Raw genomic sequence first — 21,176 nt, forward strand, 5'->3', positions numbered from 1 at the left:
GTTGACAAAATGCTTCTCTTGGGAACAGATGAACAGAACTGGGGAAATTGTATCCCGGCAATTTGTGTGGGATACTTTCTAACAACATAAGATTCTTCCTTTCTTTAGGGTTTGTTGTTTACTCATAAAAACGTGTTATGTCTTGTCTCCTGTTATTGAGGGCTCTGTGCCTTGACAAACTTAGAGCTGTACTAATTATTATTTGCCAAATGTATGCCCGATTTTCAGCTTTTGGTAGAAATTACTTGAAAGAACTAAAGCTGTTCTTGCATCTCTTCTTCCCTTCCGCTCATAATTCACCCAGCAGTCCTGTTCTCTCAAAAATATATAAAGAATGTATCTTCTCTAGTGTTTTTCAGACCAAGGTCTGTTTCAGTTGAGAGGGATGTATAGGCTGTAACTTACTGTTGTAATACTCTGTATGTTAGCGTTACAGTAATGCAATGTGAGGGCACCACAAGTTTCCTGTATGTGGTTGATATCATCTGCAAAAGCATCATCTACTAGAAGAATTGGTATTAGTCCCACAGCGAAATGTTTGAATTTTAGAAAGAGCTAGTAACATACTACAGCATTGCAGGAGACTATAACTTGGTTCCCCAAATGATTTTGACACTTTGACATGTTGTTTCACTCGCTGAGAATGAAATTTCCAAATGTTAAGTGTCCCACCCGGGGCACTGCGTAGTCCTGCTTGGATATCCCTCAACTAGGTTGGCCTTCCAAGAAATAGCAAGCGTAGAATGCTTTGTTCCCACAATTCACAACTTCCCACTTGGCTGGTTTTATGAGCAGCCGGGGATTAGGAGGGCTAGACTTGCTGGTTGTGTTGCTCTATGAAAGACTGTGTAAATGCAGTGAAGTAAAGGTGAAGAGGACCTTCATTGCACACTGTATGGGCTGCTGGACAGGCAGGCATGGGAGGAGACTAGAAAATCTTCTGATGGAAGTTTGCCTGCTTTTTATACTGTTCTGTTGCAATTACTGTTCTGGTGAACAGTGTTCTGGAAGAGAAATGCTTGGTGCTCGTAAAATTTAAAGGATGACTTCAGCTTCTATTTAAGAGCCTTTGTTAAGGGTACTGCACATAGTAAAAGGGCAGGAAAAAGAGATTTTGTGACTTGTATAAAATGGTAACATTTAAATCGTCATAAATACTGTCTTTATTAACTCGTCACAGTAAATATTAAAGTCCTGTCTGCATTCTTTCACATTAGCCAGGAAATTGTTCTATGCAGTTTGTATTAGAAGTGGAGGCAGCAATTAAGTAATCAAATTGTGTCTCTTCAGTGTTTGCAGAAACCAGATCTTGCTAGTGACACAAAGGACAAGGAATATAAGCCCCATGATATTCCACAGAGACAGTCTGTTCAGCCATCTGAAACTTGTCCACCTGCTCGTCGAGCAAAACGCCTAAGAGCAGAGGTGAGATAATGTGTCTTTATATGGGTAAGTGCTCTGCGGTGTCTGAGCTTGGAGTTGTAATCCAGAGATAGTTGACCTAACGGTGTGATGGCACAACAGGTTTTAGTTAAGTTGCATGCGTTTTATTTCTATCAGGTCACCAAATACATAAATAGTAAATAGCTGTTTATCTTTGTTAAAACATGCCTAAATATTTATAAATGTATGAACTATAAATAGTTAAGACTTGTTTGATACTTTAAAAAGAAAAGAAAATGTTAAGGTTGGGAGTACTGAGGGGCTCTTCTAACGAAATTGTTGCACTTGCATACTAGTTATGAGTGCGTATGCTAAAATATTATTGTAGCATAATTATAAATAATACGGGGTTTGTAGATTAAGACACAAGTGATAAATTCTAGAAACGAAGCTTGTCTTTTGCAGCTTTGATCTTCATCATTTCCTCAGAAGACAGTCAGTAAACAGCAGTTATTCTTTTAATGTGTTGAGAGGTTTCTGTTAACCTTTTCTGAGTTGAAGCCAGAATGTAGATGAGAGACCATTTTCTTTATCACATTAGCATTGTTTTCCTTCATTTTTGACCCCGTGATTTCCATCAGTTTGAGATACTTTCTCCATGCAATCTGAGGAGAAAATCACATAACATTAAGTCAGTATAGGTTGTAACAAGATTAATCTTATGTGCTTAAGAAATAATACTTATTTGGCTAAACGTAAAATGTATATGCAATGAGTTTTCCCATGAAGATGTATTTTAGAAGATTGTTGTTTCCTTCGTTGTTCTGCTGTGATTTCAATCTTTAAGGCTGATGGTACTGCCTTCACAGAGCTTACTATTTCTTTTGTTTGAGCAGTTGAAAAGGCTCATTCCCAGGAGACTGTCTTAGTAGTGGTGACATCATGAGTTTGGAAGGTCACGATTGACTCTGTTTCTAATCCAGTTAGTTTCAGTCTCTCTATTAAACTCCCATTGTTCTAATTGTGGTTCTTATTACTACCAAGCAGTACAGCTTAGTTGTTGCAAATTCTGCTTATATTTTTTTTTCTAAGTTACAATTAAGGTTTTCTAAAGCTTTTCCACTCACGTAGCCTATTATGAGTAGGTTTATAATTCTGAGAAAACCTCAGCAGTTTGAGCTGAAACTTTCCATTTGAAGTATCTGCCTGGGGTTGAAAGGTGTTCATTCTTAAGTGTTTTCAAAGATAAAAAGAAGTATGGGAAATATATACTAAAATTTTAGCTGTCAGTGGTGTCAGATGACACTGACTAACAAAGAATGCATGTCTTTGTCATGTCTGTGGAAACTAACTGCTCATACCTAGCCAAAATTGAAGGCAACCCTGTCTGCTCTTTCCCTGATTGTTACTGGATGACATACACCTGATTTTTATGCAAAGAAAATGTTTGATCAAATGTAAAGTTGAAACAGAGCTAAGGCTGGATTAAGCAGCATGGACTGACTCACTTTGGAAGGAGTTGTAGTGTTTTAAGACAATTTCCAAAAGTTGTGTTAACAGATGTGTTTTTCTGATCCGTTTCAGAGTTAGCTGCGTTGGTTAGCTACTGTGCTGCAGTGGGGACCTGTTGGAGAGGGTCTAGAGGAGCATCAGAGGCTGGAGCCTCTCAGCTATGGAGCCAGGCTGAGGGAGCCGGGGTTGTTCAGCCTGGAGAGGAGAAGGCTGTGGGGAGACCGTACAGTGGCCTTTCAGTATATAAAGGGAACCTATATGAAAGACAGGCTTTTTACCAGGGTCTGCAGGGACAGGCCTAGGGTCAGTGGTTCTAAACTGAAAGAGGTTAGATTTAGATGGGAGATCACGAAGATGTTTTTTACATTGAGGGTGGTGAGACAGTGGAACAGGTTGTGCCGGAGAAGTTGTGCTTACCCCATCGTTGGAAGTGTTCAGAGTCGGGTTGGAAGGGGCTTTGGGCTACCTGATCTAGCGAAAGATGTGAAGGGGTTTAGACTTGGATGATCTTTAAAGTTCCCTTCCAACCCAAGCCCTTGTATGAAATTCCCTGTATGCTTCATTTAAGCTAAACGAGTTGATTTTTGTGCTGACCTGGTTGCAGAGTACACTCGGGGAAACGCTTGGTTTGTTCAGCCAAAATAAGAAAAGGCCAAGACAACCTCGTTTCCTTAAGAAACTAGGCTTAAAAAAATACAGTATTGGAGAAACCCATCTTTATGCTGAGGGATTTGAGAATTGTTCTCTCTGTGTCAAAACTTCAGAGAAGATAAAAAGAATTAAGTGGAAACATGATTCTGTGTTGAAAGCTCCACAATACACCAAGTTCCCAGCTTAGAAGACTGGAGTATACTGCTTCTGAAGAGCAAAATCAAATCTTATAAAAGCCCAAAGTAGTTTGTTGCTCCTTTGCTATTTATTGAGTCCCCGTGAGATGGAATTAAAAATATTATGGTGCCTTTATTGCCACAGGCTTTTTGTAGACTTTCCTTTTAAGTCTCTTCAGGTTGTTCCTTGTGTTATTTTTCTCTGAAGTCTAATTTTTTAATTTTATTTTCTTAAATTATAAAGCATTGAAGAAATTCAGGTTACCTTTTTAGATTTATTAATTTACAAGTATAAAATAGGGAGCGTAAGGGAGTGTAAGCACAGTCCTTAAAGTCTTTGTCTGACTTCTGCCTGCCTGGCTTTTCCCTAGAAGTCAGGTTGCAGGTTTGAGGACCTCCATTATACCTTAATGACCAAAAACATTTGTGTCTCCCATCAGCCGGTTCTCTGAATCTCTGCTGTCTTCACTTGGCATTAAGATTTATATCCAGAAATATATGTATTTTTTGAAATTGGAAGTAAAGATTGTCTTTTTTTTCATTTTTTCCTTGGCTTTGAAAGCATTAAAAGATACACTTCAAAGCCTTGCAAGGGTCTGACACCAAAGTTACTCAGCTTAGAGACTTGCAGAACAATATTCAGATCTCTTCGGGTGTGCAGCCTTTCCTGGAGCATCACGTGCAGTGGCCAGCGGTCTGGGGGCTTCTGGTGTTTCCTGCAGGCCAGTTCATTCCAAAGCTGTAGGTCTGTACTTGGGCAAGTAGCCAGGAGTTTGTATGGCAGTGAACAGTTTCACAAATAAAAATGTAAAGCCCAGTGTTCTATTTAAGGATCTTACTGCGGTTTTTAATTATTTATTATTATTGGTTTTTTTAAAGGCAACCAATATGAAAACTGAATCTGAACCTTCAGAGGCCAGAACTCATAATCTGAGACGCAGAATGGGATGTGCACCTCCAAAGTGTGAAAATGGTGAGTGGCGAGTGAAACAAAGGGAATGCAAGTTCTGTTACTTTGTAATAACTTATTTCAAGACCAAATTTTAATTCACCGGTTGAAGCAATTCAAGAGTGTTTAAATAAAATACGTAAAATAAATAAAACAAAATGGAATTTGTTGTAAAAGTCATTTTATGACTTTAAAATCTTTTTGTTTTGTGAATCGTTTTCTTGAAGATGATAAATTTTACTTTTTAATCTTCAGTGTCTATTACAGAGCAAGCAGAAGTGAGATTTAAGCTATATTTCTGTTTTGAATTTTAAATCGCCTGTAGCATTAACCTGTTAGCTTTAAATACAGGAAACTCATTTAGGAAGGTATCAGATTTCAGAAACTTTTAGGAAAGAATTTGAAATAAGGAATTGAAACTCACAAAGATGAAAGATACTATGTTGTGAACCTAACCATAAAATTCCTATATTACCATTTTAATTGCTTCTGTCAATAGTCCTGAATCTGTTGTTATCTGTCATTAAGAAATAATTTCAGACTGAGAAGAAATGTTTAATGCCATCAAATGGGAGAATAAGCTTGTTGATAATTAATTTAACAAAGCAAATATGGCAAGCAATTATAATTAATGATTGACATTAAGCAGCTATGAGTCATACTTGTTTCATTCACAATCTTTGCTTTCAAGAATTTCTGTGTGGACTGTGGTCTTATTTAATATTTTTTTTTCTTAACAAGTCTAGGCATTAATCTTTTTTACTTTAGAACAAAAAAGCTGTAGGCAGTTTTTCTGATAAATGTAGACATTCTTCTTTATAATATATTTGCTAGCTCTTGGACTCAAGAAATGTTTTTGGATTGTCCATATCCCGGTGGAAAGGTCTCTAGCTCACTTGTAGGTTTAGCTTAGAACTTCCATTACGCCCTTGTCTTCAACACCAGAGCCCCAGGATTCTCCATACTCTGCTGCATAGAAGTGAACATGCATTTGCTTTTTGTTAGTTCAAAATGTCAGGAATGAAGGCTTGAGAAGAAGCATGCCCAAATTAGGTAGGAGTGTAAGAATGTAGAGGAAATGCTTCTTTCTCAGGGCCACTTTTGCTGCGTGGTCATCTTTGATGATACGCTGTCGTGAAAGCTACCACTGCAGGAAACTGAAGTGTGAAGATCATCACAAGAAGTTGAAGTGTTTAATGTCTCTGTGTTAATATGCTGCCATAAAAATGATGGAGTTACTCAACCACATTTGATAACACCACGTGTAAACAAAAATTTCAGTTTTGAAGATAAATAGACTTGCAAGGTGTTCAAAATACCCACTCTAAAATGTGTCTTCTATAGTCATTTCTAGGTTGTGATGGCATGTTCAGATTTTCCGATAGTACTGGCTTATGTAGGCATTGCAGGTGTTCAAATCTTGCCTTAATTTAACTGAAACAATTTGTATTAATGTTTCATTACCATCATAAAATCAGGCATCTGTGACCATCTCTGCACATGAGAGATTAAAACAGTTTATGAACTTGCCTGCACCATCAGTGTTCTTAGTACAACCTTAAGTAATGGCAAATTCCCTTTGAAAGAGGGGTGCTCCCAAAGTGTGTATAGGACAAAAGTAATTTCAAAAAATAACGTAGAGTGGCAATCTTAACAAATAATAGCAAACAAAATAAGTAATAACCAGTGATGCTAAGTGTTAAAACATCTTGTAATAGCCTTATTTTTCTCCTATTGCACCAGAAAAGGAAATGTATAGTTCAGTGAAAATTCCTGAGAAGAGAGAACATGCTGGGGAGCCAGAGAAAGACAAATCCAAAGCCCGATCCAAAAAACCTACTAATGCTGTGAGTATGCCCTGCATTCCTGATGCTTCATATTGATTGCAGGTGTTTCTGGGTTTCTTTAGGGTATATAGTGAAATTTTCATGTCACTTAAATCGCAGTAAGGACTCCGTTGTATTCTTTGTGTATTTCTTTGGTTGAAACAAAGCAGTGCCTGTGACTGCTGGAGTGTAGACACTTGTAAAGCTTCAGGCTGCTACAAAGCTGAAAATAACAGGAGAGATAAGCTTCACTATCTATAACTCAAGTAACTTGTTTTCTGTCTCCAAGGTACAGCCTCAAAATAATTTTGAAAGAAGAGTCAAAATAGAACTTGTTCTTCTGTGAACTGATCTCTCTCTGTAATCTCAAAGGGAGTTTAAATGCGAGCTTTTGCACCCAGCTCTCCAACAGACCTGCCACTTGCTCACAATTTCACTACAAACTTGGAAGCTTTTTTGTTAAAATGTTTCATAAAAATAATTTCCTGCTCCAGCCTTCCATGTACAACCACCCCTAAATTAAACCAAACAACAACAAAAGAGGCAGCAAAGCGATAGTGTTAGCTTGCCTGTGAGAAGATAATACTGAGATTTTTTTCTGTCTATGCTACTGCTTGGGTTCTTTCAAAACCAAAAGTATTCATTGTTTAATCCACACCTGTAATTAAGACACCTGAGAATGAAATGTGCAAGTGCTAGAAGCCTGACTCCCCAAAAAAGGGGATGGGCTGGGTGAAACAGGAGGTGCTTTTTTTAGTTTATTTTTTTTCATGAACTCAGGCAACAGGCTTGGCTTGTCCCCATTAGCTCTATTCCGTATTTGAAAGGAGCCTTCCAGTCTGTTGCTAATGAAGGTATAACATAGTACGGGTAGAAGACAGCTCTTCCCACGCGTTTGGTGTGCCTGCACCTTTTTCTTGGGGCTCTGCAGCTGCTGTGTGAAACTTCCATCAGACTTCTTTTACAACTGTGCCCTCCTCTCCAAAAGCACATACCTTTGCTGGGAAGCCAGTACCTTTCCAGAGAAAAAAGAAGGTCTTGGCTAGTATCTCTGAGGAAAAGCAGGAACATTCCCATCAAGAGGAACCCCCTTTTCTCTTCTGAGGCTCAAGACAGTTGGTCTCAGAGGAGACTGAAATGTCTGTGCGTGCGTTACGCATGACAGCAACAAGAAAAAGGATGTGAGCCACCAACAGATGTTAAAATGTTCTTGTCAAATCCACATACTGCTGATTTGAAACTATCCTGGCTGCTGAATCCAGTTTTCCATCATTTGAAAAAAGCTACATGGAAGAGCTTGCAACTTTTGTAGTCCTTCCTTAAATTTCAAAGGGGGTTATATAAATTACAAAGACATAAAAATTTTGTGTTTGCTTTTCTCGCTTCCATTTCAGAGAGAAAATAAAGAAGCTTTGACAAATGTCATGCATGACTTAGTTACCAAACTGCTCTTTTACCATGAGTTACCTTAAGTGCTCAAATTCCCACTCTGGCAATTTCTTGTTACAGGTGGATTTGTATGTATGTCTCTTATGTGGCAGTGGTAATGATGAGGACCGTCTCCTGTTGTGTGATGGCTGTGATGACAGTTACCATACTTTTTGTTTAATTCCACCCCTTCATGATGTTCCCAAAGGGGACTGGAGGTGCCCCCAGTGTTTGGCTCAGGTAATTTGACAAACTGTAAAAGATAGGTTGAAAATTGTCTGTTTTAAATGTGGCCCCAGGGACTGAAAATACCATTTGTTATTATTTAGTTGTGCAAACAAGGTGATCAAGGACAAAACTAAAATGAAGACTGGGATTGCTTCAAATTGCAAAGCTATCACTTAATACTGTGGAGCCAAAACTTGATCTGCACTAGCATTGCTGAAATTCCAAATAATAGTTTGGATTTTAATTCGTGCCTTCCCTTTGTGTTTAAAATTGGAATCTCACTGGGTGTTTCGGTATGGAGTTTTCTGCACCTTTTTTGCTTAGCTGTATTAAAGGAAGGAGAAATTATGACATTGGCATATTAATTCATTGGTGTTTGTGCAGATTTACCAATACATACCGTAGTTTGGTGAATCGAGCAGAGAGCATGGAGTCAGGGCACTCTGAGTGTGCTTTCTGACTTGTCCTCTGGCTGTGTGACTTGGGGAAGTCATTTCATTTTGGTGTGCCTTCCTGCCCCTGCCAAATGGGGTAATACTAACCCATCTGTGTAAAATCTGAGTGCAGATCGTCGTATTAATAGATACGAAAGTAATTATCTTTTTAATTGCAGGAGTGTAATAAGCCTCAAGAAGCATTCGGTTTTGAACAAGCAGCAAGAGACTATACGCTGCGCACCTTTGGAGAAATGGCAGATGCATTCAAGTCAGACTATTTTAACATGCCAGTACATGTAAGTTCACGTATTTATCCTAATGCCATAATGCAGATTTCATTTTCAGTGCTTATGTAACTTACGGGGGAGGGTGGAAAGAAGCAACGTGTCCAGGGTGCAAGCCCATTTCTGTTGCATTTTTTTTGTTTTGCTGAAGCAGTTTTGACATGAAACGTGTTAAGTTAATGGAGGTTCCTACCTGAGCTAGATTTTATGCATGGCCCCTTACTATACTGATTCCTGAGTATATAGTCCTTGTACGTTTATACTTTTCTTTTTCTCATACTTAGATGGTCCCAACTGAGCTGGTTGAAAAGGAATTCTGGAGACTTGTTAGTACCATTGAAGAGGATGTTACAGTGGAATATGGAGCTGACATTGCTTCAAAGGAGTTTGGCAGCGGCTTCCCAGTTAGAGATGGGAAATTTAAAGTGAGACCAGAAGAAGAGGTAGGTCTTTATTAGTTCACTGGGTATGTTTGTATCATCTCTTCATTAAATAGGTCTCTTTGGTTCAAACCAACATAATGGAACTGGTCTGCAAAGTGTTTTGTGTATCTGGCATAGTATTTGAGGAAGAGAATTACATCAGTTTTGAAGAAATAATTTATTTTTATGTTAAAAATCCATGGGTTTATATTAGAAGTTAATAAATAATTTTGAGATTATTATTTTGTTAATCTCAATCTAACATAGGTCAGATAAGGTTTTGGGAAAGAGCGAAGACAATAGAGGTTTTGTTCTATGATTCATTGACCTGTTTCTTAAAATTTTCAATTGGGAAAGGTGCTTTTCTTCTATTGATCTTTTGGCAGTTTCACCTTTTTTTTTCCACTTCATGTTGTTTAAACTTGTGACTGTTCTGTTCAATTTTCAGGAATACCTTGATAGTGGCTGGAATTTAAACAACATGCCTGTGATGGAGCAGTCTGTTCTTGCTCACATCACTGCAGACATATGTGGAATGAAATTACCTTGGCTATATGTAGGAATGTGCTTTTCTTCATTTTGTTGGCATATTGAAGATCATTGGAGCTATTCGATTAACTATCTGCATTGGTGAGTGAGAGGGATCAACTCAGCCTGAGAAGCAATCTCCCTTTTATTCACCCTTCCCCCTTTTAATTAATGGACTAAAACCAGATTCATAGAGTTCAGACTGGAATAAACCTTACAATTCTATAATAACAGGCTTAAATTTGACACAATGATTCCTGCATTTGAACAAGAGGTCATATTTTGGAAAGAGACATCCATTCCCAGTTTTAAAAAAAATCCATGAGAGATGCAGCAGATACTTCATCAGATGTTTTATTATGCTCAGTGTGAAACTAAAAATCATGCAAGTTGTTTTAAAAACCATGTAGCTTCAACTAACAGTCCTAGGATCCTGCATACTTTTTGTCTCTTAGATTTTTATCATAAATCCTCTCATCAAGCGAACACTTGTCAATTGTAATCAGGACAGATCTTTGCCATTTCTTTGATATTCTAAATAGGTTGAACTTCTTAAACTTCTCACCTTTTAACAGCTTTTCTAGAGTTTGAATTATTCAGAATTGTCACTTTACCTGAAACCTGTCAAGCTCTTTTCCTTTTTTTTTTTTTTTTTTCCCTTATGTATTCCATCAGAATGGTAAAACCACATGTAAAACCACATCCCAGCCACTATTCAGTAGGTCGTCTTTTTGGTCTGTTACTCAATTGCTGCTCCTTGAAATAGCTTCTAATGTAGCACACTCTGAGTAGTCAGTGACTTAAATGGCTTCCTTTCTTAGTATTTGGCAGTAATAAAATCAATTTGTGAAAGAGATTAAGTAACTGAGTGATCAAGATCACATTGTAAAAATGTTCTTCATTGTCATTTGTCACTTTTTTTTTTGTTTGGAACTTCTGTCAGGCTAAAAGGTATGGGAAGGAGAGGAGGATTTTTGGATCAAATAGAAACTTTATTTCTTCTAGGAGAGCTTGCTGGGGAGCTGAAGTAGTCTTGCTTTCTGGATAACTTGTGCATTACATTGGTGTTTGCAGTCAAGGCCAGACATACGTAGGTGTATACATGTATATGTGCACACATGTACATACGTTCACAGACACCAACATGAATGTCTTTTGATGTCTTCTCTTTTCCTTTGCAGATATTCTTCTGTATGTCCCTTCAACTTATAAGCTTGTCTGTTTTTTGTTGTCGTTCCTTTTAGCCTACTTGAGAACAATGTGTAGTTGGGGTTAATAGTGTTCTTGCCCGGAGAAGTAAGTCGTAATGACCTGTCACTAGAGAGACTATGCTGCAAACTCTGAAAAGACTTCAGAAGACAGGACTCACTCTTGCAAAGTAAAGGGGATGGGGCATCCATCTTCAGCATTCTCATGTGCATTGAAGTAGCTTGGTTCCTAGTACATTTTAGTAGATAGTCCCAAGTGAACCAGGTTACAGTAGCAGACCTTCAATGTCAAAGGAAAGAGTTTTCCTACGTGGCTGTAAATCCTGTGTTAGTTCTTGAAATGGATAAAACGAGAAGAAAAAAAATTGCTTCTAACGATACTTGCAAATATATAAATGATATGAATCAGAGGAAGCATTGTCAGCATTGATGCCAATAGTACTAAAGGCAGGAATGTGGAGCTCTCTGGTAGTAGTGCAGAAAGAACTGTTGCCTTTATCCATTCCTCGGCTTGCTGCCTTCGTAAGACTGAAACCTTACACATAGTTTAGAGTTTTATGTTTCTCCACTATCTGTTCTCTTTGAGTCCAGAAACCCCTGGTCCCAGTATCTTGCTCCAGGTTTAGAACAGCTCATAACTGCCTGTCATCCATTCCTTGACACTGACACATATCCAGCGTTGGGTTTACATAGGACAGGTTGTAGTTGGATCTGTGACTGCTCTTTGTGAACTCATGGAATTGTTCCAAGGTGATGGTCAAGTCCTGGGCTGTGTAATCTGTAATCATTTAGTCACTTTTGTATTAAAGACTCTACTTAAGCCACTCCTAGTGATATTAATATAGTTTTACTTCCACAGTCCCTTCCACTTGCTGTTCTCTTCACCACGATAGAGGTGCTGTTTTGAGTATAGGAATAAATTCCTAGATATAAGGAAAATGCTTCTTGAGTCATCATCTTTTTTCTTCTGGAATTCTCCCAGTTGTTTCATGATTTATTGGAGGAAAAGAAGGGAAAAAGTGTTGGGTCAGCTTTACTTTGCCAGCTCTTCAGTAGTCTTGGGTGAAAGTGATTCATCTGTTTTCATTTCTAAGTACCTTTTCTAACATCTTCCTTTATAAGGGTTTGGGAGGCATTTTCATCTCTGAAGTGAGCCTGCTTCATTGTGAACCTGAAACAACATTTGTTGGAAAACATCTGCGTTACCTTAATTTTCTCAACTGGCTTGCACTGGTTTAAACTGTTGCTAAAGGTTCTTTGTTTCTACTCCGGATATGGATTTTTTTTCTTGATGTCTTTTGCTTCTCGTACAGTTACATAATATGGAACCGTAATTTCTACTTACTGTGTGTTGCTTTTATGGCAATTTATGACCAAGACAGAAAGAAATGGCCTTGGCTGTTAGATCCAACAGGGAATTTGTGTTCGTAGTAAAATACAAACAGCTTAGATTTTGAAGTTGTGCTGGAGTCAACAGAACTTCACTGAGGACTTCTTCAGTCATGTGTCGCCTTCCCACCTCGCCCCCTGAATATTTAAAGTATGCACTCAGAAATGTAGGCAGCTAAAAACTTAGGTTTGGAGGAGGGACCTGCATAAAAAGTGAAGATTTAGGAAAGCGCATATTCTTTACATTCCTTCCTGGTGATATACTCTTCTTTTGACATGGTGTGTTTAAAGCAGGAGACTGAAAATGTATCTTACAAGATTGTTTATATTTAACTTTTTTTAATAATCTTGCAGGGGGGAGCCTAAAACGTGGTATGGAGCCCCAGGTTATGCAGCAGAACAGCTGGAGGATGTAATGAAGAAGCTTGCTCCAGAGCTATTTGAATCTCAGCCAGATCTCTTGCACCAACTTGTCACCATAATGAACCCGAATACTTTGATGGCCCACGGAGTGCCTGTATGTTGTTGGACTCCTGTGCTACTCCCCCAAACCCAACCCTCTTTCATTTGCTCTGAATTCTACTTCAAAGTTGATAATTGAAACCACTTTTATTACAGAGATGTTGTGGTAGTAGTTTCCATGTGTGTTGTATCTTCCTTGTCTAGTGTAATGTGCCAGTATGAACAGATGGGCAATGGAATCATTGCTTTTGGAATTGCTTGGCAAACTCTTCTCTGGAGATCCACCTCAGTGTATTTCCATTTCTGTATCTCAGATGGAAAGTGTAGTCGTGACCTTTGAAACAATGACAGGAGCTCTTCGTACGTCTTTTTAATCAGACCCATTTTTTTGGGCATAGAGTTTCTGGCAAGTGGCCAAAACCTGTTCTTCCTTTGTGTGTCATCCACATCCTCTTATTTTTTCTGGTTAAGTTCTCAGCTATTTAAAAACATTTTTCATCAGTTTCCATCATATTCCATATTAGACTTTTCATGGGAATTATGTCCCTTTACAACTTAATTAGCTTTTGACTAGCTGACCTTGGGACTTAAAGGAAAATGTGGAAAAAGCGGCACAATTTACAGTGTCTGCTGTGATTTGATAGAGTTCAAAATTTAAAGATGCAGGAAGATGATCCGCCTGCTGTCATGCCGGTTGTCTATCACCAGAAGTATTAGATTTACAGCAGTGTACAAACTTCTGAGTATGTTCCAAATTCCTCTTCCCTTTCAGCTACATGTTGAAGAGTCTCACCTGTGCTTTACCGGTGTAACTGTCAACCGAGCTAAAAGTGCAAAAGGCAGACAGCTGATGTAAAATCGCTCAGAGTGCGAGTATGGCTGAATGAAATCCCTTTGCTTTCTGGGGTTTTGTGTGTTACTGAATGCCAATTGTAATTCTAGGGTTTGAAAGCTATATGAAGTTACCATAGAAGTAACTGGGAACTGGAAATCTATATTCTCAACATTCAGTTCTGTTCAGTTTTGACCTAATGGTTGTCTGTCTTTTCTCGTAGGTTTATCGAACCAATCAGTGTGCTGGAGAGTTTGTGATCACTTTTCCAAGAGCTTATCACAGTGGCTTCAATCAGGGTTTCAATTTTGCTGAAGCTGTGAACTTCTGCACTGTTGATTGGGTACGTTCCAAAAACAGTATTTCATAAAGTGTGCGGTTCCAAAATTGTTCCTAGCTGATGTACACCTCCTAGTATTTTACTGCTGATGAATAGATCTAGTCCACAAATCATAACGAGCCTGTTACTGGAAACATAATGTTTTGCTAAAGGTACTTTAACATAGTGAGCTGTGGGCTGTCTCTGGTTCTGAAAGTTCAGTCTGAAATTGTAAGTTAGGGCTGAGGTAGCAGCAGATCAGTAAGGTTTTGTGTATGCCTGCAACATGAAGTGCACCAGTGCTGCTTGAAACTACTCTTTTTTCATCCCTAAATTCCTTTCTTATCCTTTGTACAGCTGAAAAACAAAGCTGACTTGGGCTTATTTCTAGATTCTTCTATTTTAAATTTGTTGGTTAAATTGGATGGCACACATAATCCCATGTTAAGAACAGTTGAAGACTTTGATAGCTCTCGTGGGGGGTGGGGAAATACACAGAAAAATCACAACTGATGTGAGTATGTCCAGTTGGATAGGAGAGGTAGTATATGTTTTCAGGAAAGATTACCTAATGAGAAGGGAACAGAAAGTTCTGAAGTACAAGGAAGAAAGTAATGGTATGTAATCCTTCTCTAAGTTTCATTCAACTCATTGAAACAGATATAGGTACACGTTGCAATTAGTAGGTCATAGTAATTTATTAATTTTTTTAATGAGAATGAATGAAGGAGAGTTCCTCCAAAGACGTTACAAGTTATCATTTCTCCTTCTCATCAGATCTCTCAGACTCAGTGTGTCCTTGCCTGATTTCATAATGGCCCGTTGAAACCACTGGTATTTCAGATGAATCCTCTTATGATCTGCTACCGCCCCGCCAAGTGGTCTTAGCTATTTGTAAATGTGACCTATCTAAAAATGTTGCTATATTTAAAACCAACCAAACAACAAAAAAAGAGACTTAGAAGTAGATGACTGAAACTGAAAGAAAGCTTTCTGCAGCACAGGGACTGCATTTTCATAATATTTGGTTTGGTTTCATTTTTCCCTCTTGCTCTCCTGGGAGTTTCATATGGGACTAGCACGTAACCTTAGCATCAGCATTACCTGGGTCAGCAGAGAGTCTTAAATTAAAGCAATGAGTAACCTGCCCAGCTTTTAATGAATTCGTAAGTCTGTCTGGGGTTAATTAGGGACTTTAATTGTTTGTGGAGTCAGTGATTTCCCGTGCTGAAGTACAGTTGATGTCTTCTGTAAAACAGACGTATGGTATGAGACTAAAAGTCCAGCTTGCCTTGCATCCTCCATGGTGCCCCAGCCACCATGCATTTTTAACTTGGGTCTTTCTGAGCCTACTGTGATGTAATGATTCAGTTGCCCCTCGCTATGGTCTCTTCCAGATGGTGTGTTCTCCCCTTGAGCCTAGCCAAACAACTTGCATTCACAATGTCTGCTGTGAAGGATTTGTAAGCAGTTCTGGTTTACAAGAAGTCAGTGGGGGTCTTGACTTCTCTTTTATTTTACATTCAGAATTATAAGTATTGGTGCTGGAAGGATTTGTCTTGACCTCCAATCTGGTTGGTTTTGGTTAGCAAAATAAAAAGTCAGTATCTTAATGTAATTTTCACAAAAAATTCTTTTTTTTTAAATGATTTTTCAATGCAGCTGCCATTGGGTCGCCAATGTGTAGAACATTATCGTCTGCTACACCGTTACTGTGTGTTTTCTCATGATGAGATGATATGTAAAATGGCTTCCAAAGCAGAATTTCTTGATGTTGTGGTAGCATCTACTGTTCAAAAAGACATGGCTATTATGATTGATGATGAGAAGATGCTGCGTGAGAAGGTTCAGAAACTGGTGAGTTGTTGGAAATAATATTACAATGAATGAAGGAACATTGAAACAGTGGTGCACAATACATTCTCATAATTCACTGTGTTGTCAGTGGTTTAAAGCTACATAGTACTTACCTGAGTAGTAGCACTTGCTTTCAGAGGAATGCTTAGAAAAAGAACCATTTATCATGAACCTTGTTTTATCATCTGCCCTTTAATATCGTTCAGACTTCTTTTTTAAAGTATGTTTATTCTCTTAGTAATGTTGTCAGAATAGCTGATTTTTCATTAACCAAGATCTTTGTCTGCCTGGTTTTAATATCTTATTTCTAAACTTTATTATTCCTTTGATAAATTTAGCCTCTAATGTTTTAGTTTGGAATAATCACCTGTTTGTTAGACTTTGAAGTGATGTAACGTGCTCTTTTGCAGGGAGTGACTGACTCGGAGAGAGTGGCTTTTGAGTTGTTTCCTGATGATGAGCGACAGTGCTTAAAGTGTAAAACCACTTGTTTCATGTCTGCTGTTTATTGTCCATGTAAACCTGGATTACTGGTATGCTTGTATCATGTAGAGGATCTTTGTTCCTGTCCCACCTACAAATATAAACTGGGGTAAGCTTTAGATAGCAAATAACATTGGGTTCTGGAGATATTCATTATACATGTAGATATTGCAGACTAACAATCCAGTGCCTGTGCCGTTTTGTCAATGGTGCTAGTCTCAGTATTCTGCTTCTCACAGTCCTTTGCAAATAGAGTGCCCCCAAAACAAAGTGCCTTTTTTGTACTCATACACAAAGACATTTTCTTCTCAGCATTCTGCTCTTATTCTATAAGGGCAAAAATTACTGGATAAATTAGTTTGCTTTTTTTATTTATAGCAACAATGTCATTGTCCCCTATATTACTTCCAGTCCTTGCAGAGTAATCTTTTTTTTGTTGTTAGCTTCCCTTCCTGCTGTCACATTTTTTTTCCTGATATTTGTTGCATCTTTGTCGTACGTAAATGTAGCTTGTGCGCTTTTTGAAGTAATTGTATGATTTCAGTTGTCTTAGGTGGAACATGGTGTGGTCGTGGGTCCTGTACAAACCTTAGTACACAGTAGATTGTATCTGTGTTGTATGGGCCAGCATATCTTGATGCCTCTCCCTCCCATCCTCATGTTCCTCCCCAGTTTTTGCTCAAGAGTTTGAATTCTGTGTTACTTCTAGGTACCGCTACACTCTGGAGGAGCTCTATCCAATGATGAACGCACTAAAGATGCGTGCAGAATCATACAACGAATGGGCTTCAAATGTTAATGAAGCTTTGGAGGCAAAAATTAACAATAAAAGAAGTAAGAATCTTACCTTTTGTTTGCAAAACGTAACTTTAAAAGGCTAATTTTAAAGTTTTTAATTCTTGAACATTAGCAAATTTTGCCTTATATGACAATGAAAGAAATTGTATATAATTTTGTTTTAAAGTAAATACTTCAGATGTTACAGTTCCAGAAATTATGCTAAGCTGTCCCTATGTGAGAAGATTATAAATCACTTTTCTTTTTCACATGAAATTTAACTGAAGTTTAAATAGAAATATATTAAATGTGTTGTATTATTTAGCCTTACCATTTAAAATCCATCACAAACTTAGTTATCTTAGTATCTTTAGTATCTTATGTTAACTTAGTATCTTTCCCAAAAGGTCTCGTCAGTTTTAAGGCTTTGATAGAAGAATCAGAAATGAAAAAGTTTCCGGATAATGACCTACTGCGACACCTCAGACTAGTTACACAGGATGCAGACAAATGTGCCTCAGTTGCGCAACAGCTTCTTAATGGCAAAAGACAAACCAGGTAAATGTTATTACATGTTTGCAACAAAACTGAGTCATCAGAGATAGATGACAGTGGCGACTGATAGATGCCAGTGTTCTGTAAGACTTAAAAATTAAAGCAATTTTTTTTTCTTCTGAAGAGAGCTATCTTTTACAGGGGAGACTCACCTTTCTGCCATGCAATAAGTTGAACATCCTGAGCTTCCTATCTCTTCTTCCCCTCTGTTGAGCATCTGGGCAGTAAATTCTTTCAGTTGTTCCCTGAAAGGGAAAAAATGGCGTGATATTTCTAGACAGAGCAACTCCCGACATGATACAATCCCTTTGTGCAGTGAGAACTGAAAAACTGTCAGTGGTGCATATGTCATTATATTTATTACACTTTATGCCTCATAGAAAAATAAATCTTCACTTCCTGAGCTGATGCAGTGGGGCTGTTATATTAGAGTTCTTGAAAAATACTTGTTCTTTCTTTGGCAGCACTTGTGTTAAATCTTCTAGACATGTTATTTGTTCAAGGAATTTAAAGACAGGGCAGTGTTTGGGTAATACAGCCCTTGTGGACTGGATGTCTGTCTGCCTGGTCTTGCTAGCACTTTCCATGCCTGAAATGAGTTAAAAGGAGTCAGAAGATCCAGTATAGGACAAGGCCAGATCTCCTGACTGCATCAAATCTATTGTGACTGTATTGATGTACCAGCTGTTGTCTCAGAAATCATAGATTACCATCTTCTGTTGCAGGTTCTCCACCCTGACCTACATCTAGCCTCATGGGATGACAAGTTTCTAACAAAAACTTTTTTACCTGTGTCTAGGACAATATTGCGCAAGTCCAATAATGTAATAACATGAAGTACTTCAGGGAAAACTGTTTCTCTTTTGGCCCACCTGGGCAGTTTTCAGTTCTCTGCTGTTTTGAACAATGTGGTGTTTGTCAGCGTAGCTTCTCGTCGTCTTAGCATAACCCCACGCGTGTGGTTTCTGCATATTGCCTCCCTCAGCTGGAATATTGTAGCTTGTCACCCTGTTCATGCAGTACTTTAAAGGCTGACTTCTTAAGGACTTTGGCAGCAAAATATTCAACTACTGTTAAGACATGACTTTTGTAGCTGCACTTTCCCTTTCTAGCCATCCTTGCTTACTTCTTTGTAGCAGAGATTTATTGCAAATTCACCTCTACTGTCTTGCATACACAAGCGGATGAATTCCCTGTCACAGCAGCAGAAAAGTACTACAACATTCTCTGAGAGTAAATCCTGTGACTCTTGCTCACCTTCTGTGTCTGTAGTACCTGAAGAAACGTAGATGGGCTGTACTTCCCATTGGTGATTAAACGTTGGTGTACACCCATGGGTGATTAAACAGCCGTAGTAGATACCGTTTGGAAAATCATTCCCTCTACAGCTATTGGAATCAGGCCAAAAGACAGTGCAGCTGGGTAGTGCCAGCATTCTTGTCTGGCACTAGCCTATAGATGATACTGGAAGGGAGAAGTATGACAGCAGGGCCAGTACAAAGGGATGCTCTCACTATCCATCCCGTTCCTTCACCAGGCCTCCTGGCACCTTTTCTGCATAGCAGAGACTCCGGGAGTTTAGCGACCTTGTACATCTTTATGCTCAATAACCCTGGATGACCATGGGCTTTTCTTCTGTAAATACCTTTTTTAGTTCATGTATTTTCTGGTTATAAAAAACATCTTGTGACAATACTGCAGTGTAGGGGGGTGTGTGTGTGTGTACGCATACATAAATATAGATTGCTTGAAAAACTTCTGCATTTTCCTGGAAGATACTGCAGAACTTCCACAAAAATAGTAAAATGCTATAGACCTTAAAATAGCTGTGTTGCACCTGAGGCTTTGAATTCATTTTTATTTCCTCATGTTCAGCCTAATATGGATTTTGGAACTCCCAATATTATCTTGCATACCCTTTAGAAATACCTATTTTTAACACAGAGTGATAAACTAAAGTTTATTTTATAGCATTCGCATTCCAGTGGCATATCCTGCTGGGAGGTTGTTTTTCTCTTTAATTTAAATGAGATATTGTGGAATAAATGGAGCCAGCATTGTAAGACATTTATTTCCTTTTCTGTTCAGGATACTCAGATCCAGTTAATATTGGCTTGAGTTTAGAGAGGTTTTTAATACTAGCTAATTTGGTAACACTTATAAGCCACTTATTTGATACAGGGCATTCAGATAAAAATGAAAATGATGATTTCAGCTTAAAGAGGATTTTTCAGAAGTGCCTACACAACCTGTGAATACAAAACCCATTCAAAATTGGGATTTGTTCTCTTTTGGTATGTGCATGGGGAGAGCTTACTACAATAGCTGTTGCAACATAACTGAATAGTTTACCCACAATTGCTTTGTGTTCTGGAAAAAAGTCTAAGTTTATTCCGTAATAACTAGTGCTCTTGCAAGGCTGAGGAGTTGTTCCACAATACTGTTTAATATGAAAGAGTGTTTTCAACAATAGTTTATTCTGCTATTGCCAACTTAAGTTTTCCAATCTATGTAAGCCCTAGGCTGCTTTGGGTGCCTTTTGATTATTACATTGCCTATGAGTAAAGTTCAATTTACAAGAAATTATAAGCAGATTTTTGAGAAGTTTAGGTTTGGTTTTAGTGGCATACAACAGATGTTATTGTGTGTATTTGCAGGTATCGCTCTGGAGGAGGGAAATCTCAAAATCAGCTGACTGTGAACGAGCTCCGGTTGTTTGTAAGGCAGCTGTATGCTCTGCCCTGCGTCCTCAGTCAGACACCATTACTGAAGGTAACTTGGAAAATTCTGGGGGAATGAACACATCTTCCATGTTTATCAGCTAGTGCTGATTATTTGCTCACAAGATGATCAGCGCTAAAGTGCTTCAAGATTTGATTTTCAGAATTTGCCAAAATACTGCATGTCCCACTGAGGGGGCAATCCAAGGAAATGGACATAAATTCTAGGCAGGTGTGGTTCCTGTCTTAAAGAAGAGTCGCTTTGCTTATCTGAGACTCAGATCCAGCAGATGCAGTGGCCCACTTCTGAACCATCCCTTGAATGTCCATAGACAGAGGGTTGAGGGACCAGACAGTATCGTATAGCTGTTTGTTGAATCCGAACACAAGTCTGGATAACCAGTTCAACCCAGCTTTATGACTGTGGTTTTTGAAGCTTTATCAGGTCTAGAATACGTGATTCAGGTAACACGTAGTGCTATTTACAGTTATTTGTTAATAGCGCCATAACTCTGTGAAGTTACCTAATTATTTAAACAGCAGAATTTCTGAAATACCAGACACCCGAACAGACATCTGGCATTCTTCTTAGTCTTAATGCTGATGTTCTTCAGCCTTCTTCTTCATCCCAGAACAAAGCCAGAAAATAGCACTGATGGAACACTTAATTTCCCTTTGGAGCCTTTCGCTTCTTCTGAGTTTGACACCTGTCCCTTAGTTTGAATGAGTTTAGAGTGGAATTCGCTTGCA

General features: G+C 38.4%; 1 protein-coding gene across 2 annotated transcripts in view; it reads left to right on the forward strand.

Annotated features, from left to right (window-relative positions):
* The window catches only part of KDM5B (lysine demethylase 5B), a 54,356-nt gene that overhangs the window by 19,653 nt on the left and 13,527 nt on the right, over positions 1-21,176 (forward strand). For both annotated transcript variants that reach the window (XM_048071063.2, XM_066983202.1), the window contains exons 5-18: positions 1,291-1,425; positions 4,602-4,695; positions 6,415-6,518; positions 8,007-8,165; positions 8,767-8,886; positions 9,159-9,317; positions 9,745-9,926; positions 12,776-12,938; positions 13,939-14,058; positions 15,697-15,891; positions 16,302-16,483; positions 17,084-17,208; positions 17,559-17,709; positions 20,364-20,478. In XM_048071063.2, coding sequence (XP_047927020.1) covers positions 1,291-1,425; positions 4,602-4,695; positions 6,415-6,518; positions 8,007-8,165; positions 8,767-8,886; positions 9,159-9,317; positions 9,745-9,926; positions 12,776-12,938; positions 13,939-14,058; positions 15,697-15,891; positions 16,302-16,483; positions 17,084-17,208; positions 17,559-17,709; positions 20,364-20,478 — 2,004 coding nt within the window. The remainder of the gene's footprint in view (positions 1-1,290; positions 1,426-4,601; positions 4,696-6,414; positions 6,519-8,006; positions 8,166-8,766; positions 8,887-9,158; positions 9,318-9,744; positions 9,927-12,775; positions 12,939-13,938; positions 14,059-15,696; positions 15,892-16,301; positions 16,484-17,083; positions 17,209-17,558; positions 17,710-20,363; positions 20,479-21,176) is intronic.

The sequence above is a fragment of the Anser cygnoides genome, chromosome 25, assembly GCF_040182565.1.
Source record: "Anser cygnoides isolate HZ-2024a breed goose chromosome 25, Taihu_goose_T2T_genome, whole genome shotgun sequence".
Lineage (NCBI taxonomy): Eukaryota > Metazoa > Chordata > Aves > Anseriformes > Anatidae > Anser > Anser cygnoides.